Source organism: Trachemys scripta, chromosome 14 (assembly GCF_013100865.1).
Source record: "Trachemys scripta elegans isolate TJP31775 chromosome 14, CAS_Tse_1.0, whole genome shotgun sequence".
In the NCBI taxonomy this organism is placed as follows: Eukaryota; Metazoa; Chordata; order Testudines; family Emydidae; genus Trachemys; species Trachemys scripta.
Window position 1 is genome coordinate 35,487,610 of NC_048311.1, and position 13,085 is coordinate 35,500,694.

A 13,085-nucleotide genomic window follows, 5' to 3' on the forward strand; every position below is an offset into this window, starting at 1 on the left:
AGGAGGGTGGTGAAGCACTGGAATGGGTTACCTAGGGAGGTGGTGGAATCTCCTTCCTTGGAGGTTTTTAAGGTCAGGCTTACAAAGCCCTTACTGGGATGATTTAGTTGGGGGTTGGTCCTGCTTGAGCAGGGGGTTGTACTAGATGAGCTCCTGAGGTCTTTTCCAAACTTGATATTCTATGATTCTATGATTCCCTAATAGGATTGAGAGACTCAGGAGTTGGTCGAAGGGTCTGTGGAGAAAAATTCTTTTTTGTAGTGTACCTGGAATGGAGAAATTGGAGAACAACCAGTCCTCTGGCCTACTTTATATGGACAAATTCTAGGAAGGGGAGGGAACTATGAATGTCCACTGCCTTGCAACTTGTGCAATCATTCACACTTCTGAATAAGAATATAAATGCTCAGGACCTATTTCTCCTCTGACTTAGGCCTCTGATGTTAGTACAGTCGCTTCTGATTTACACTGGTGTCAATCAGAGAAGAATCAGGCGCTATCATTCTGCTCTGGTAGCATTTTACATCAGGTCTGTAATTGCTTTGCACAAGTGTAATCGACTACAGAAGTTGCAAGGCCATGAAGATTCATGCCATCATATTCCACGGTTTCTTTCAAACCTTGGCCAAACACGGCAGGGATGAATGAAAATTCAGAGGAATTTTCCTCACATATAGGAAGGAATGACTGAACCACCAGCTTACCTTGCCACAGTCAACCAAACATTCATAATTAAATTAATAGCATTTGGTCAACATTAATCTTAATGGTGCAATGAACCTAGAAGTGATGCTGTCCATATCCCCTTCCCATGCAAGACCTTCCCAATAAATACTGGTATCTAGAAGACAATCATATACACACGTAGTCTCCAATACAATGATATTACATAGAGAACATTACCATTATTTTCCAAAATTAGATATTTCAACAACATTCTTCATTGCAATTTTGAGTTGAAATGAAAACAATGAAAGCCTATTTATATTAAATGCAGATGATTTTTTGTGATTTTTTTCAGTGTTTCAATCAGCTATGGAGATGATAATTATTTCTGAAACTTTGATGATGCTTTTTGGCCAAAATTTCTAATTCCAAGGCACACAAAAATTGGACAGAACATTAACATTTTATGTGTTTCTTTTTTGCAGTTTTTGGACACTAGTTCAACCATAGCATTGAATGTCATTGAGTTCAAAGGAGCTACTCCAGATTTGCACTGTTGTATAACTGACATCAGAAAAAAGAGGTGTACCCAAATTACTTTCTATGAGAAAATATGTTTCTCTTCATCATGTCCCCCAATATTCTCCTCAGAGCCTCTTTTACCTCCTTGTTCCTCAGGCTGTAGATAAAGGGGTTCAAAGTGGGGGTAACAGTTGTGTATATCAGAGATAGCACTTTGTTGCTGTCTGGCAAGTTAATGGAGTTGGGTCTTAAATAGATCAGACTGCTGCACCCATAATACAATGTCACCACGATGAGGTGTGAGGAGCAGGTGGAGAAGGCTTTGTGTCTGCCTTCAGCCGATGCCATCTTTAAGATGGTGGAGATAATAAAGATGTAGGACACAAGGATGAGAGTAAATGGAGTGAAGATGACCAGTATAGCAGCTGTAAACAACTGCATTTCATACTGAGAGGTGTCAATGCAAGAAAGCTTAATCAATGGGGGAATGTCACAGAAAAAATAGTTAATCTTATTGGATCCACAAAATGGCAAGGTGAAAACCCAGACTGTTTGTACTAGGGACACCACATTACCACTGAACCATGAGAAAACTGCCAAAGAAAGGCAGACCATCCTGTTCATGATGAGTCTGTATCTCAGTGGGTTGCATATGGCCACATAGCGGTCATACGCCATGGCGGCCAGAAGGAAGCACTCGGAGGCCCCAAGAAAGAGCAGGAAATACATTTGTACAAAGCAGCCCATGTAGGAAATGCTCTTGTCCTCTGAGAGGAAGTTCACCAGCATCTTGGGGACAGTGACTGAAGTATAGCAGATCTCCAGGAAGGATAAGACCCGGAGAAAGAAATACATGGGGGTGTGAAGGACTGGGTCCATGGTGATTGTGATGAGAAGGATGTTCCCAGTCAGGGTAATGGCATAAAATAACAGATAAATGGAGAACAGAGGCACTTCCAGCTCGCGGTGGTTGTACAGTCCCAGTAAAATGAATTCAGTCACCACAGTGAGGTTCCCCCTTCTTGGTTCTTCTACATATTTCATCTGTGGGGGACAATAAATATCTAGATAACATGTGAAGGAATGACCCACTGCAGGAACTAAGGGGGGGATGTTCAAAGGCACATATGGAATTTATGAACCCAATTCCCATGGACATTCAATAGGAGTTGTGGCCAATCTCACCAAAGGTATGTGAGTGGCTACTTCCCATTGACTTCTAGGGGAGTTAGGCACCTAAATACTTTAAAGTGTCTGGGAGCCTGACTGCCACATGTGCCTTTGAAAATCCTCCCCAAAAGCCACACGGGCATATTCTCTCTTCGTGTCACCCAGTTCAAATCTCATTGAGGCTCCTTCCAAAATCCCTGTGTGGGTTAATTGGCATTTCCATACTCTAGATATGGCCAGAAAACAGGAGAAAATGTCTCAAGGAAAAGAATCACCCTCAAAAGTTCATAATTTCTGTGTGAGCAGTCAGGACTGCCTGGAAGGGTGCCTCAGTTAGACAGATAGACTCACAGATAGACCAATAGAAAGACAGACAGACACACAGGCAGACAAATAGAAATACAGATAGACCAATAAATAAATAGACCAGTAGACCAATGGATAGATTTCACTTGGACCCAAGTTACTTGTTTAAATTCTATCCTCTTTCACATTCCTTTAACCATCCCACCTTCCCTCCTGCTCCAATAAGGATACACAGTTTGTACTTGTGGCACTTGAGAGACTAACAAATTTGTTTGGGCATAAGCTTTCATGGACTAAAACCCACTTCATCGGATGCATACAGTGGAAAATACAGTAGGAAGATATATATACACAGAGAACATGAAAAAATGGGAGTTGCCATGATACTGATATGGCAACACCCATTTTTTCATGTTCTCCGTGTATATACAGGCAAGTCTCATCTTACGCGGGGGTTCCGTTCTGCGGTTAGCGTGTAAAGGGAAAACCGCGTATAGTGAAACACTCATTGAGTTCAATGGCGGGCAGAATCGCCTGCACTACAAATGCAGTTTTTATATTGTTGTTTTTCTTTTTTTCCCATTTTTGCCTACCGCGCAAAGCTGAATTCGCGCATGTTAAATGTGCCTAAGATGCGACTTGCCTGTATATCTTCCTACTGTATTTTCCACTGCCTGCATCTGATGAAGTGGGTTTTAGCCCACGAAAGCTAATGCCCAAATAAATTTGTTAGTCTCTAAGGTGCCAAAAGGACTCCTTGTTGTTTTTGCTGATACAGACTAACACGGCTACCACTCTGAAACCAGTTTCTGACTTGGTAATTCATAAGGAACAGATTGACTACACTGTGTTCTAAATGGTATACCATGCAGATCCCCAGGTGGTGCAGATCAGCAAAGCTGCTTTGAAGTAAATGGAGCTACTCTGATTTGCACCAGCATTTTACCCCTAGAATTCCATCTAATCAGCACAGAGTTTTCTGCCCTGCTCGGTGAATCTGAAGTATGAAGACATTACCAGAGACCAGGAGTATGTGACTATAGGTCTACAAGGAAATGTAACAACTGTATATGACATGTAGAAAAATGTAATAAAAAGTAGAGCTGGTTTAAAAAATTTAGATAAATGTTTTCCCCATAAGAAAATGCGAATTTAACAAAATCTAAATGTTTAGCTGGAATGCATTGATTTTGTCAAAATTTTCCATGGGAAATTGATAAGGTTGAAATATTTTGTTTTGTTAATATAATATAATATAATATAATAGAATATAATAGAATTAATAATAAAGTCCAAATGAAAGATAATATAATAAAATGATAAAGTTCAAATGAAATGTTTCAACCTTATTAAAAAAAAACATTGTTCCTTATTGATATGCAATATCTCAGAATATTTTGTTTCATGAAAATGTTTGAGATTTTGACTTTTTGGCCTTATTTGGAATTAAAACAAATTTTGAAATCTATGTATTTCTTGCAGGACAGAAATTCCATTTTTTGACCAGCTCTGAAAAAGAGGTAAGGCATTGCTCTTATTCTTATTTGTAATAAATAAATAATAATAATTAATAAGCCAATTCTTTGAGCCTGTTATGCTAGACTTACTGATTATCATTTCAATTGTTCCATGAGCAATTCCACAGAAACCATTCTGATAATTTACAGAACAAGGTCCCATTCAATATGAAGGTATCATAGTCTGTCACCTATCATTTATATAGCACCTTCCATCTGAGGACCTCTAAACAACTAACATCAGTTGTGTCAGCCTCACTACCACTGGCTGAGACAGGTCAGTATTTACCTCATTTCTGCAGATGGGGAAACTGAGCCACAGAGCAGCAAGACATGATTCTCTTCCAAGGCTGAACAGCTAATGTGTGCAGGGCAGGAAGAGATTCCAGATCTCATAAGTCACCCTGGTCTAAGCATAGAACTTCCCCTGACTATTCCCTATACATGTGAGAGTATACATCTCTGCAGAAAATCAAATATATAATTAATCAAACTATAGAGATGGGGGTCATATATATATACAGAGCGACAGACAGACAAACAGTTCATTTCATGCATCCACCAACCATCAACACAGTCCTATTGTTTGGCTCTCAAGCTGCTCCATTCTAAAGACACCAGTAAAGGCTGCATGAATACAGAGGCTGCAGAGACCACAGCCTTGACAGCTTGGATTTGGGGAATAATAATATCTGTCACTGCATAGGCGTAGTTTGATGTCTATATTTGGGGGGGGGGGCAACTCCATCAGGCCAATGGAGGGCCCGCATGTGGGGAAGGAGGGGCAAATTCCATGCCTGCCTGATGCTTGAAGTTTTGGGGAGGGCAACACCCCTCCTGCCCTCCCTCCAAACTACTCCCATGGTTAGGGGTCGCCTATAGCCAAAGGCTCTGATCTAGCAAACTTTGCCACATAAAGAGTGTCATTCATGTGTATTTGTGAAACTGAGCCCCGGATAAATGTGTGATAAAGCACACAGTCCTATCTGGTTGCTAAACACCTCTAATGTTACAGAATTAGGAAGTTCTGTGTTTATCATATGACCAGGCAAAATTAAAATGTAATTGGCAATGGCCACATTCAGAGTCTGAGATTTCTGGAAATCACAGACAGCTCAGTTAAAAGTGAATTAAAAAACAAGTAAATAAAAGCAGAACAAATACTTCATCATTAGTGTTAATTTTATACAATCTCTTTAGATGAAAATAGTAATCAAACATGATGCAAACTCCCATTTGCCTTCAACTTAATTATAAAAGATACTGGAATTATCTCTTTGCAATTGCCAGAATCTGCCAGATAAGGAACCATCTCTGTCTGGTTTAGTAGTATGTTTGGGTCTGCATCGCTTGTTGGACACATTTTCTTTCTTTCTTTCTTTCAATTACCTTAATAACTAGGAGCCCCAGTCATTGATTAGGACCCCATTGACCTATGCGCTGCACGAACCCAGAACAAAAAGACAGCCCTAAGCCCCCAAAGAACATACACCCTAATTCCATCATTTCACACTCTGTATACCTGTTGGAAGATTTTACATTTCTATATGGAGCCCTGAGATGGCTAATGCCAGGAACTTCCGAAGATGGGCACCTATTTAATTGTAGTTTTAAATTTCTTGAGAAAAGCAAGAAAAAGAAATACTAAGGGGCTGATTCTCAGGTGGTGAAAATTCTTTGTTACAAACGACGCTAGCTGAAAATCTGTCCCAGGTTTCTATGCTGAGATAGTTCAAGTCACAGGACCAAAAGCAACATGCCCTCAGCTATGTTTTCAATCTATGTAAAAGTGAACATTAACTAAAATTGAGTTAGATTCAAAATAAGTTCCTCCTACCGCCAGCTCCTTCTTCTCACCTCTCTGCAGGATGAATGTGCTGGTTTCTATGGTCTATTTCAACCCCCTTAGATGACCTTTGGGGCGGTATTGTGCCAGAGTTTACACGCAACACACTGGGGGATTTTACACACATATTCCTATTGCTTCTCTCTGATTGGGCTGTAAAAAGACTGCAGCATTAGGATTTTCAGTGTAAACTTTTCCCTTTTTTGGCTTGAGAGTCCCTAGGCCTAATTCTCATTCACATTAAAACCACTTCACGTGGCTCTGGCAATGTAACAGAACCTTGTGGTGGGAGTGAATGTAATTTATGTCCATTTTCAGGCACTTTTTACACTGCTAGAGTCGTACAAAGCAGCCTCCATATCAATGAGATTCGGGACAACTAAGCCAAATTCTACTCTAAGGCTACATCTACACTGGGAGCTGGGGGAGTGGCAGTACAGGCTGGCTGCCTCAAGTATACACCCACGTGGTCCGAGCAGGTTTGCACTCAGGGTGACTAGCACACGGTACTGTCGCTTCCCGCTGCCTGTGCTACTGTGGCCACACTCCTAATTTTAGCACACTGGCTCAATGAGAGCTAGCACAAGTATGTTTACACCAGCTGGAAGTCACATTCCTAGCTCCAAGTGTAGATGTTAGCCTAAGTTACACCCATGTGAATCAAGATTAAGTCCTCATATTGCAAACCCATTAGCCTGATCCAAAGACAGACCTGGTCTGTTTTGAACCTTTTTTGGAGGGGGTGGGGGTGTCTTAGAAACTGGAATATTTTGCAAAACTAGCGTTTTGTTTTTATCAGCATTATAAAGAACCAGACACACCCAATAGCTGCAACACAGTGCCAGAGACCACTTGTTGAAGGAAAAGGTCTTTACTTTCTTTGAGCTGGAAGCCAGGATCGGGGCCAGCCAAGTCGGATCAGTGCTAGCAACACCAGCCTTCCCAGTGGACAAAAGGCACCTGCCAGTGAAAGGCCCGGTTCATGGACTCTCAGTGAATGATCAGCATTTGGGGCTCATCTGAATAAGGGAAATCTGCGGTAAATTGGAGCCGACTCTGTCCATGCAGACTGGACCCTTGTCAACACACACATCCTGAAATTGACCAGCGCCTCTGACATGAACTGGCCCCATTCGGTATGTCTACACTGCAATGTAAGGCCAAGGTTAGTAGAACTAGAGTTGGCAGAACCTGTGTTTGGTAACCTAGGGCTTGAGAGTCTACACTCATTTGTAAACCCAGTTTAGGAATTTTTGATCCCTGTGTTCCAACCTGGGGCTCCAGCATCTACACTGTATTATGTGGGCCTGAGTCCAATCCCTGACTTCCTAGCATCCTCCCCAAATGCTCTAGCCATTTACACAGGGATGAATGAGAGAGGAATCAAGCCCATTGACTCCAGTGGTGTTATTCCTGATTTACATCAGGATTAGTGAGAGGAGAATCAGACCCACTGATTTGAATGTGGCTACTAGTGATTACACCTGGATGAGTGAATGCTCCTGATTTACATAAATAAATATGAGTGAGATTTGAAACAAGACCACTTACTTTATTGAGCTGGGTTGCAGACATGACATAGGAGTATTGTACAGAGATGATCGAGTTTAACATGGACTCCATCAGTTTCCAGTACCTGATACAGGTGTCACATTGTTCACCATTTCCAAACAGCTACCTCCCCAGGCATCAGTGATAATTCAAGGACCAGATCTTGAGGTGGTGTAAATCAATGTAGATACACAGAAGTAAAATTGGCTACACCAATTTACATTACCTAAGGATTTTGACTGAGGTCATTCCTATTCAAAGTATATGTAAATATGCAAAAATATATAGAAAGTCTTTATTATTTTAAATATGTTTTATGGTTATGGTCAGTGTTCTGGAAGGTGAGAAGAACAAAGGAATTGCCATGCAGCAGAATCCTGTCTCCAATGGTGGTAAGTATTAGCTGTTTCAAAGGCAGGAGAATTGTATGATAAATCATGGAGAAAATGTATTCCTAACTCAGACAGGCAGTTGCTGACTTTTATCCTGAAGCATGAAGTCACTATACATATCAAAGCCATTTTAGAATTATGAGAATACATTTGACTAAATAATATCCAGTGCAATGAGTTCCACCGGTCGGCTAGTCAGGTAAGGGGAAAGACAGAAAGAGAGCGAGAGACAGACACACACACACAGAAAAAAAAATTTGATAGATTGATAGATAGATGATACTGTGAATCAGAATGATTTGCTTGTACTTGCACAAAAGCTACGCCCAACAAGAAAATAAACATTTGCTCAGAATTTGATGTTGTATTGCACGATACCTTGACCCACTGAGTTTCAGCTCTATTTTCAAAGACACTGTTCATTTTTTCAAACATTTCTTGCCCACAGTCCTTTTAAAGAATCTTTCACTTCCTTGTTTCTCAGGCTGTAGATGAAGGGATTCAACATGGGAATGAAAAGGATATAAAGACACCACTTTTGTTGGGAACAGAGAAGCTAGCCTAATGGGCTGGGTGTACATCAAAGCAGTGGTCCCATAAAATAAAGTCACAACCAACATGTGGGAGGTACACGTGGAGAAGGCTCTGTGACTGCCCTCAGCAGAGTGAATCCTGAGGATGGTGGAGATGATATAGATGTAGGAGATGAGCACAATCAGGGCAGTGCTCACTATGATGAGGCCACATAAGGTAAACATCACAAGATTATTGACATACATGTCACTTCAGGAGAGACTGATCAAGGGAGGGCCATCACAGAAGAAATGATTGATCTCATTAGGCCTACAATAGTGCAGCATAAAGGTGAAGCCTGTTTGCACCATGCAGGGGTGGCTCTAGCTTTTTTGCTGCCCCAAGCACGGGAGGCAGGCTGCCTTTGGCGGTATGCCTGCGGGAGGTCCACTGCTCCCGCAGCTTCGGTGTACCTGCCACCGAATTGCCGCCGAATCCAGGGGACCGGCGGACCTCCCACAGGCAAGCCACCAAAGGCTGCCTGACTGCCGCCCCCACAGGGACCGACAGGGTGCCCCCCGGGGCTTGCCTCCCCAGGCACGCGCTTGGAGCGCTGGTGCCTGGAGCCGCCGCTGGCACCATGGCATTCACATAGCCGCAGATATACGACACTGCCACCCTCTGAATGCAAACCCACTTGGACATGGTGACAGAATACAGGAGCGTGTTGCAGATGGTGGTGTATCGATCATATGCCATCACTGCCAGGAGGTACCCTTCAGTGGTGAGGAATACAGTGATGAAGCAGAATTGTGTGTCACATCTGTTGTAGGAAATGGCTTTGCTCCCTGCTAGGAAGCTCGCCATGGCTCTGGGGACAATGGTGGAGAAGTAGGTCTAAGAGCGACAGGTTCATGAGGAAGAAGTACATGGGGGTGTGAAGGTGAGAGTAGGCTCTAATAAGGAGGACCAGGATGGTGTTTCCCAGCACGGTTATCATGTAAATCACCAGGAACATCACAAAGGGGACAATCTGGAACCACAGACTTCTTCCAAACCCAAGCAAGATGAGTTCTGTCACTGCTGTGTGGTTTCCCCCTCTAACTGCTTCAGTAGCTGACATTTCCTTTAGAAAATAGAACAAGATAAAAATTTTAAAAAAGGTCAAATACAGATGATACATTGAAGCTTCTCCTAAGTGTTCTTCATCTCAATTGGGGTTAGTCACCTAGACACTTTGGAAAATCCCACTAGGTGCCTAAATACCTTTAAAAATCTGGCCTCAGTTTTTTGGGGTTTTTTGGAAAATTTTGCTATGAAGCCCAAATTAACCAACTTTCCCCTACAATCATGATTCATGACTCCTCTTCTTGGCTGATTAAGACGTGGGTAAATCCTTCATGAGAAATGCCATTGATTTATAAAAGGGTTATAGAAACAAAGCCTTTTACTTTGATTATTCTATTACTTTCAGTCTGTAAATCAGTATATATATGACTATATGATTTAATTAATCATTAATTAAATTTAATATATTAATATATATGATTTAATTAATAATCATTCCTGCTCCTGAGAGATTGCAATAGTTCTAGCTGAGAGCTTTAACCTTTGTACAGAATATCCTTACTCAGGGACATTTAATGGGAGTTTTGCCTGAGTATTGACAGAGTAAAGTCTGAGTACGAATGTAAGGACTTGGTATTTGCTTTTATCTACAAGTTCCTTCAACTGTGGCTGGATTTTGTGTTAAGTGTCTGATTCTGCCACCCTTATTCATACTGAGTACCTTCCTGCCAGTGAAGCCTCCGTGATAACAATGGATTGTTCATTTCAGTTGTTTTATAATTAACCTTACAAGTATGTGCATTCAGGCTCCCTTTCCCCACTGTGTCTAACAGACGGCTTTGTCAGGGTGACCCAGGCACATTCAGTGTTGATGTCTTGACCCTCTATCTCCCAATAAGGTCTATTGCACTTTATGCCTCCTGTGGCAGAACTCTGACCTTGTCCCTGTGGGTCCTGCGCTTCCAGGCAGTTTATGCTAGCTTCAGAGGCTCATTGCAATCCTCCACATAGCCCTTCTCTCTCTAGGGCCAGGGATACAGTCTACTGAGTCCTTGTCATCATAAGCCAGCAAGGAGGTTGGTGAGAGAACTCCCACAGTCTCTGTTGCTCCTACAGCCTTGTACCAAAAAAGTTTAGCCTCCTGTCCTGACAGTGGCCTGTCTTCCCCTCCCAGGAGGTGTTTCTGTAGTGGTGGGTTGGGGGGAACCTGGGCCCACCCTCTACTCCGAGTTCCGGCCCAGGGACCCTAATGGTAGCAGCTGTTGGCAGCCAACCTTTTACTGCTACATTTCCCTGGGCCACTTCCCCACAGCTCTCCTGCTTCTCCCTTTTTCACCCTTACCAATGACTTGAGGGTGTCTTCATTAACCAGCCCTTCAGCCACACTTCCTCTCCTCTGGCTCCCTGGCTCTTCTCTGCCTGACTGGAGTGAAACCTTTTATAGTATCAGAGGGGCCTTAATTAGAGTCAGGTGGTCACATTAGCTTAATGGTCTCACCTGACTCTTTGCAGGTTAATTGAAGTCAGGTGTTCTCATCAGCCTGGAGCAGCCCCTGCTCTGGTCAGTCAGGGAAGAGAAAATTGTTAATCCAGTGGCCAGTATATCTGTCTTCTACTCTGCTGTGCCAAACTGGCCTGGGTTTATCACACTCCCAAACTCAAAATTTAACACACATTAACCAAAATGCTCCACACTGTCATGTAAATGCAATGCAAAAGAGGACGGGCTCATCCAGTCAATTCCATTTGCTCTCCAATAGACAGTGGCAGAGAGCTCCTTCAACGATGGAGTCCTTCCACAACTGCAGTTCTTAAGTTGTTCTGGGCTCCTGTCAGGGTTCCCTCCCCACTCTGAACTCTGGGGTACAGATATGGGGACCTGCATGAAAGACTGCCTAAGCTTATTTCTACCAGCTTAGGTTAAAACTTCCCCAAGGCACTGCCACCACCAAGTGATTAAGACAAAAATTCAGGAAAAAGAGCCACTTGGAGTCCCTGTTTCCCCACAATATTCCCCCAAACCCCTTCACCCCCTTTCCTAGGGAGGCTTGAGAATAATATACTAACCAATTAGTTACAAAGTGAGCACAAACCAAACCCCTGGGTTTTTAGAACACTGAAAATCAATCAGGTTCTTAAAAGAATAATTTTATTTAAAACAAAAAAAAAGTAAAAGAATCATATCTGCAAAATCAGGATGGAAGGAAACTTTACAGGGTAAATAAAAAGATATAAAACACAGAGGATTCCCCTCTAGGCTTAGCTTCAAAGTTACAAAAAACAGGAATAACACTCCCTCTTAGCATAGGGAAAATTCACAAGCTAAAACAAAAGATAATCAAATGCATTTCCTTGCCTTTACTTATAATTTCTGTAATTTTATATGTATCATTTCAGGTATCTTTTCAAGAGATGGTTTACCTGCTTGGTCTCTCTCTCTCTATCCAGGGGGAGAGGCTTTGTTTGTGCTCTCTTTGTTTGTTCTCTATCCAAAGAGAGCACAAACAAAGCCTCTCCCCCTGTCCCAGATTTGAAAGTATCTTCTTTCCTTATTGGTCCTTTTGGTCAGGTGCCAACCAGATTATTTGAGCTTCTTAACCCCTTACAGGTAAAGTGATTCTTTACCTCTGGCCAGGAGGGATTTTATTTTACTGCATACATAAAGGTTGTTACCCTTTATATTTATGACAGCCCCTCTTCCCTCATTTCATCCACAGGTGACAGTTCTGAGCTCCCTTATTTCTACTTACAGATAGAGATAGAGATAGAGATAGAGATAGAGATAGAGAGAAAGAGAGAGACTTTCCCTGTTGGATATTATATAGGATTTTTTAAAGAGATTTTTCTTCAAGGGACTGCAACATCTTACAAATCAAACTTCTCTCTGGAATTTCTTTTGCCTACTATTATCACAATTATCACCTGAGATAACTGTTAGTAAAAGAGCTTAGAGAGCAAATATTATTCCAGGTTATCCAGCGAGATCACTGCATGTTTTAGACATAAACTATCTGTGTAGAGTCATTTTCTGTGTTTCCACCCTTAACTGGTCAGTTGTCTCTGTCATTTGTGTTACAGTTTAACGCTTCAGAAGGGAAAGAAAGCATTTTAAAATAAATCATAAATCCCCAGCAGATGGCAGGAGCACTCAGAATCATATGCCACATCTGCAACTCTTTACAATCTATCTATCTACCCTCATACACACACATCTATCTAACTATGTATCTATCAACTGAGTAGATTGCTGGTTGACAATGTCCGTAACAAGATCCTGATGCTGCAAACAAATACTTATGCCTGTGAAGAACTTGTCTCAAACACCTCTCAGGGATTGTCTAGGCATACTTAATCCTGCCTCAGGAAAGGGAGCCCGACTAGATGATCTCTCGAGGTCCCTTCCAGCCCTACAGTTCTGTCATTCTCTGGTAGCAGTCTCACTGAAATCAATAGGCTTATTTCTATCAATAATTGTCCTCATGTTCTTTATGTGTTTCCAGGGTCAGGCTCTTTCTTTCTTTCTTTCTTTCTTTC

At 41.9% G+C, this 13,085-nt stretch overlaps 1 protein-coding gene and 1 pseudogene across 1 annotated transcript; both read right to left on the reverse strand.

Moving 5' to 3' along the window:
• Window positions 1–1,260: 1,260 nt before the first annotated feature.
• On the reverse strand, window positions 1,261–2,232 carry LOC117887087 (olfactory receptor 10A7-like). Its single transcript, XM_034789330.1, has one exon. The coding sequence runs from the start codon at window positions 2,230–2,232 to the stop codon at window positions 1,261–1,263; it is 972 nt and encodes a 323-aa protein (XP_034645221.1).
• Window positions 2,233–8,397: 6,165 nt separating this feature from the next.
• On the reverse strand, window positions 8,398–9,606 carry LOC117887088 (annotated as a pseudogene).
• Between the last annotated feature and the right edge of the window lie 3,479 nt (window positions 9,607–13,085).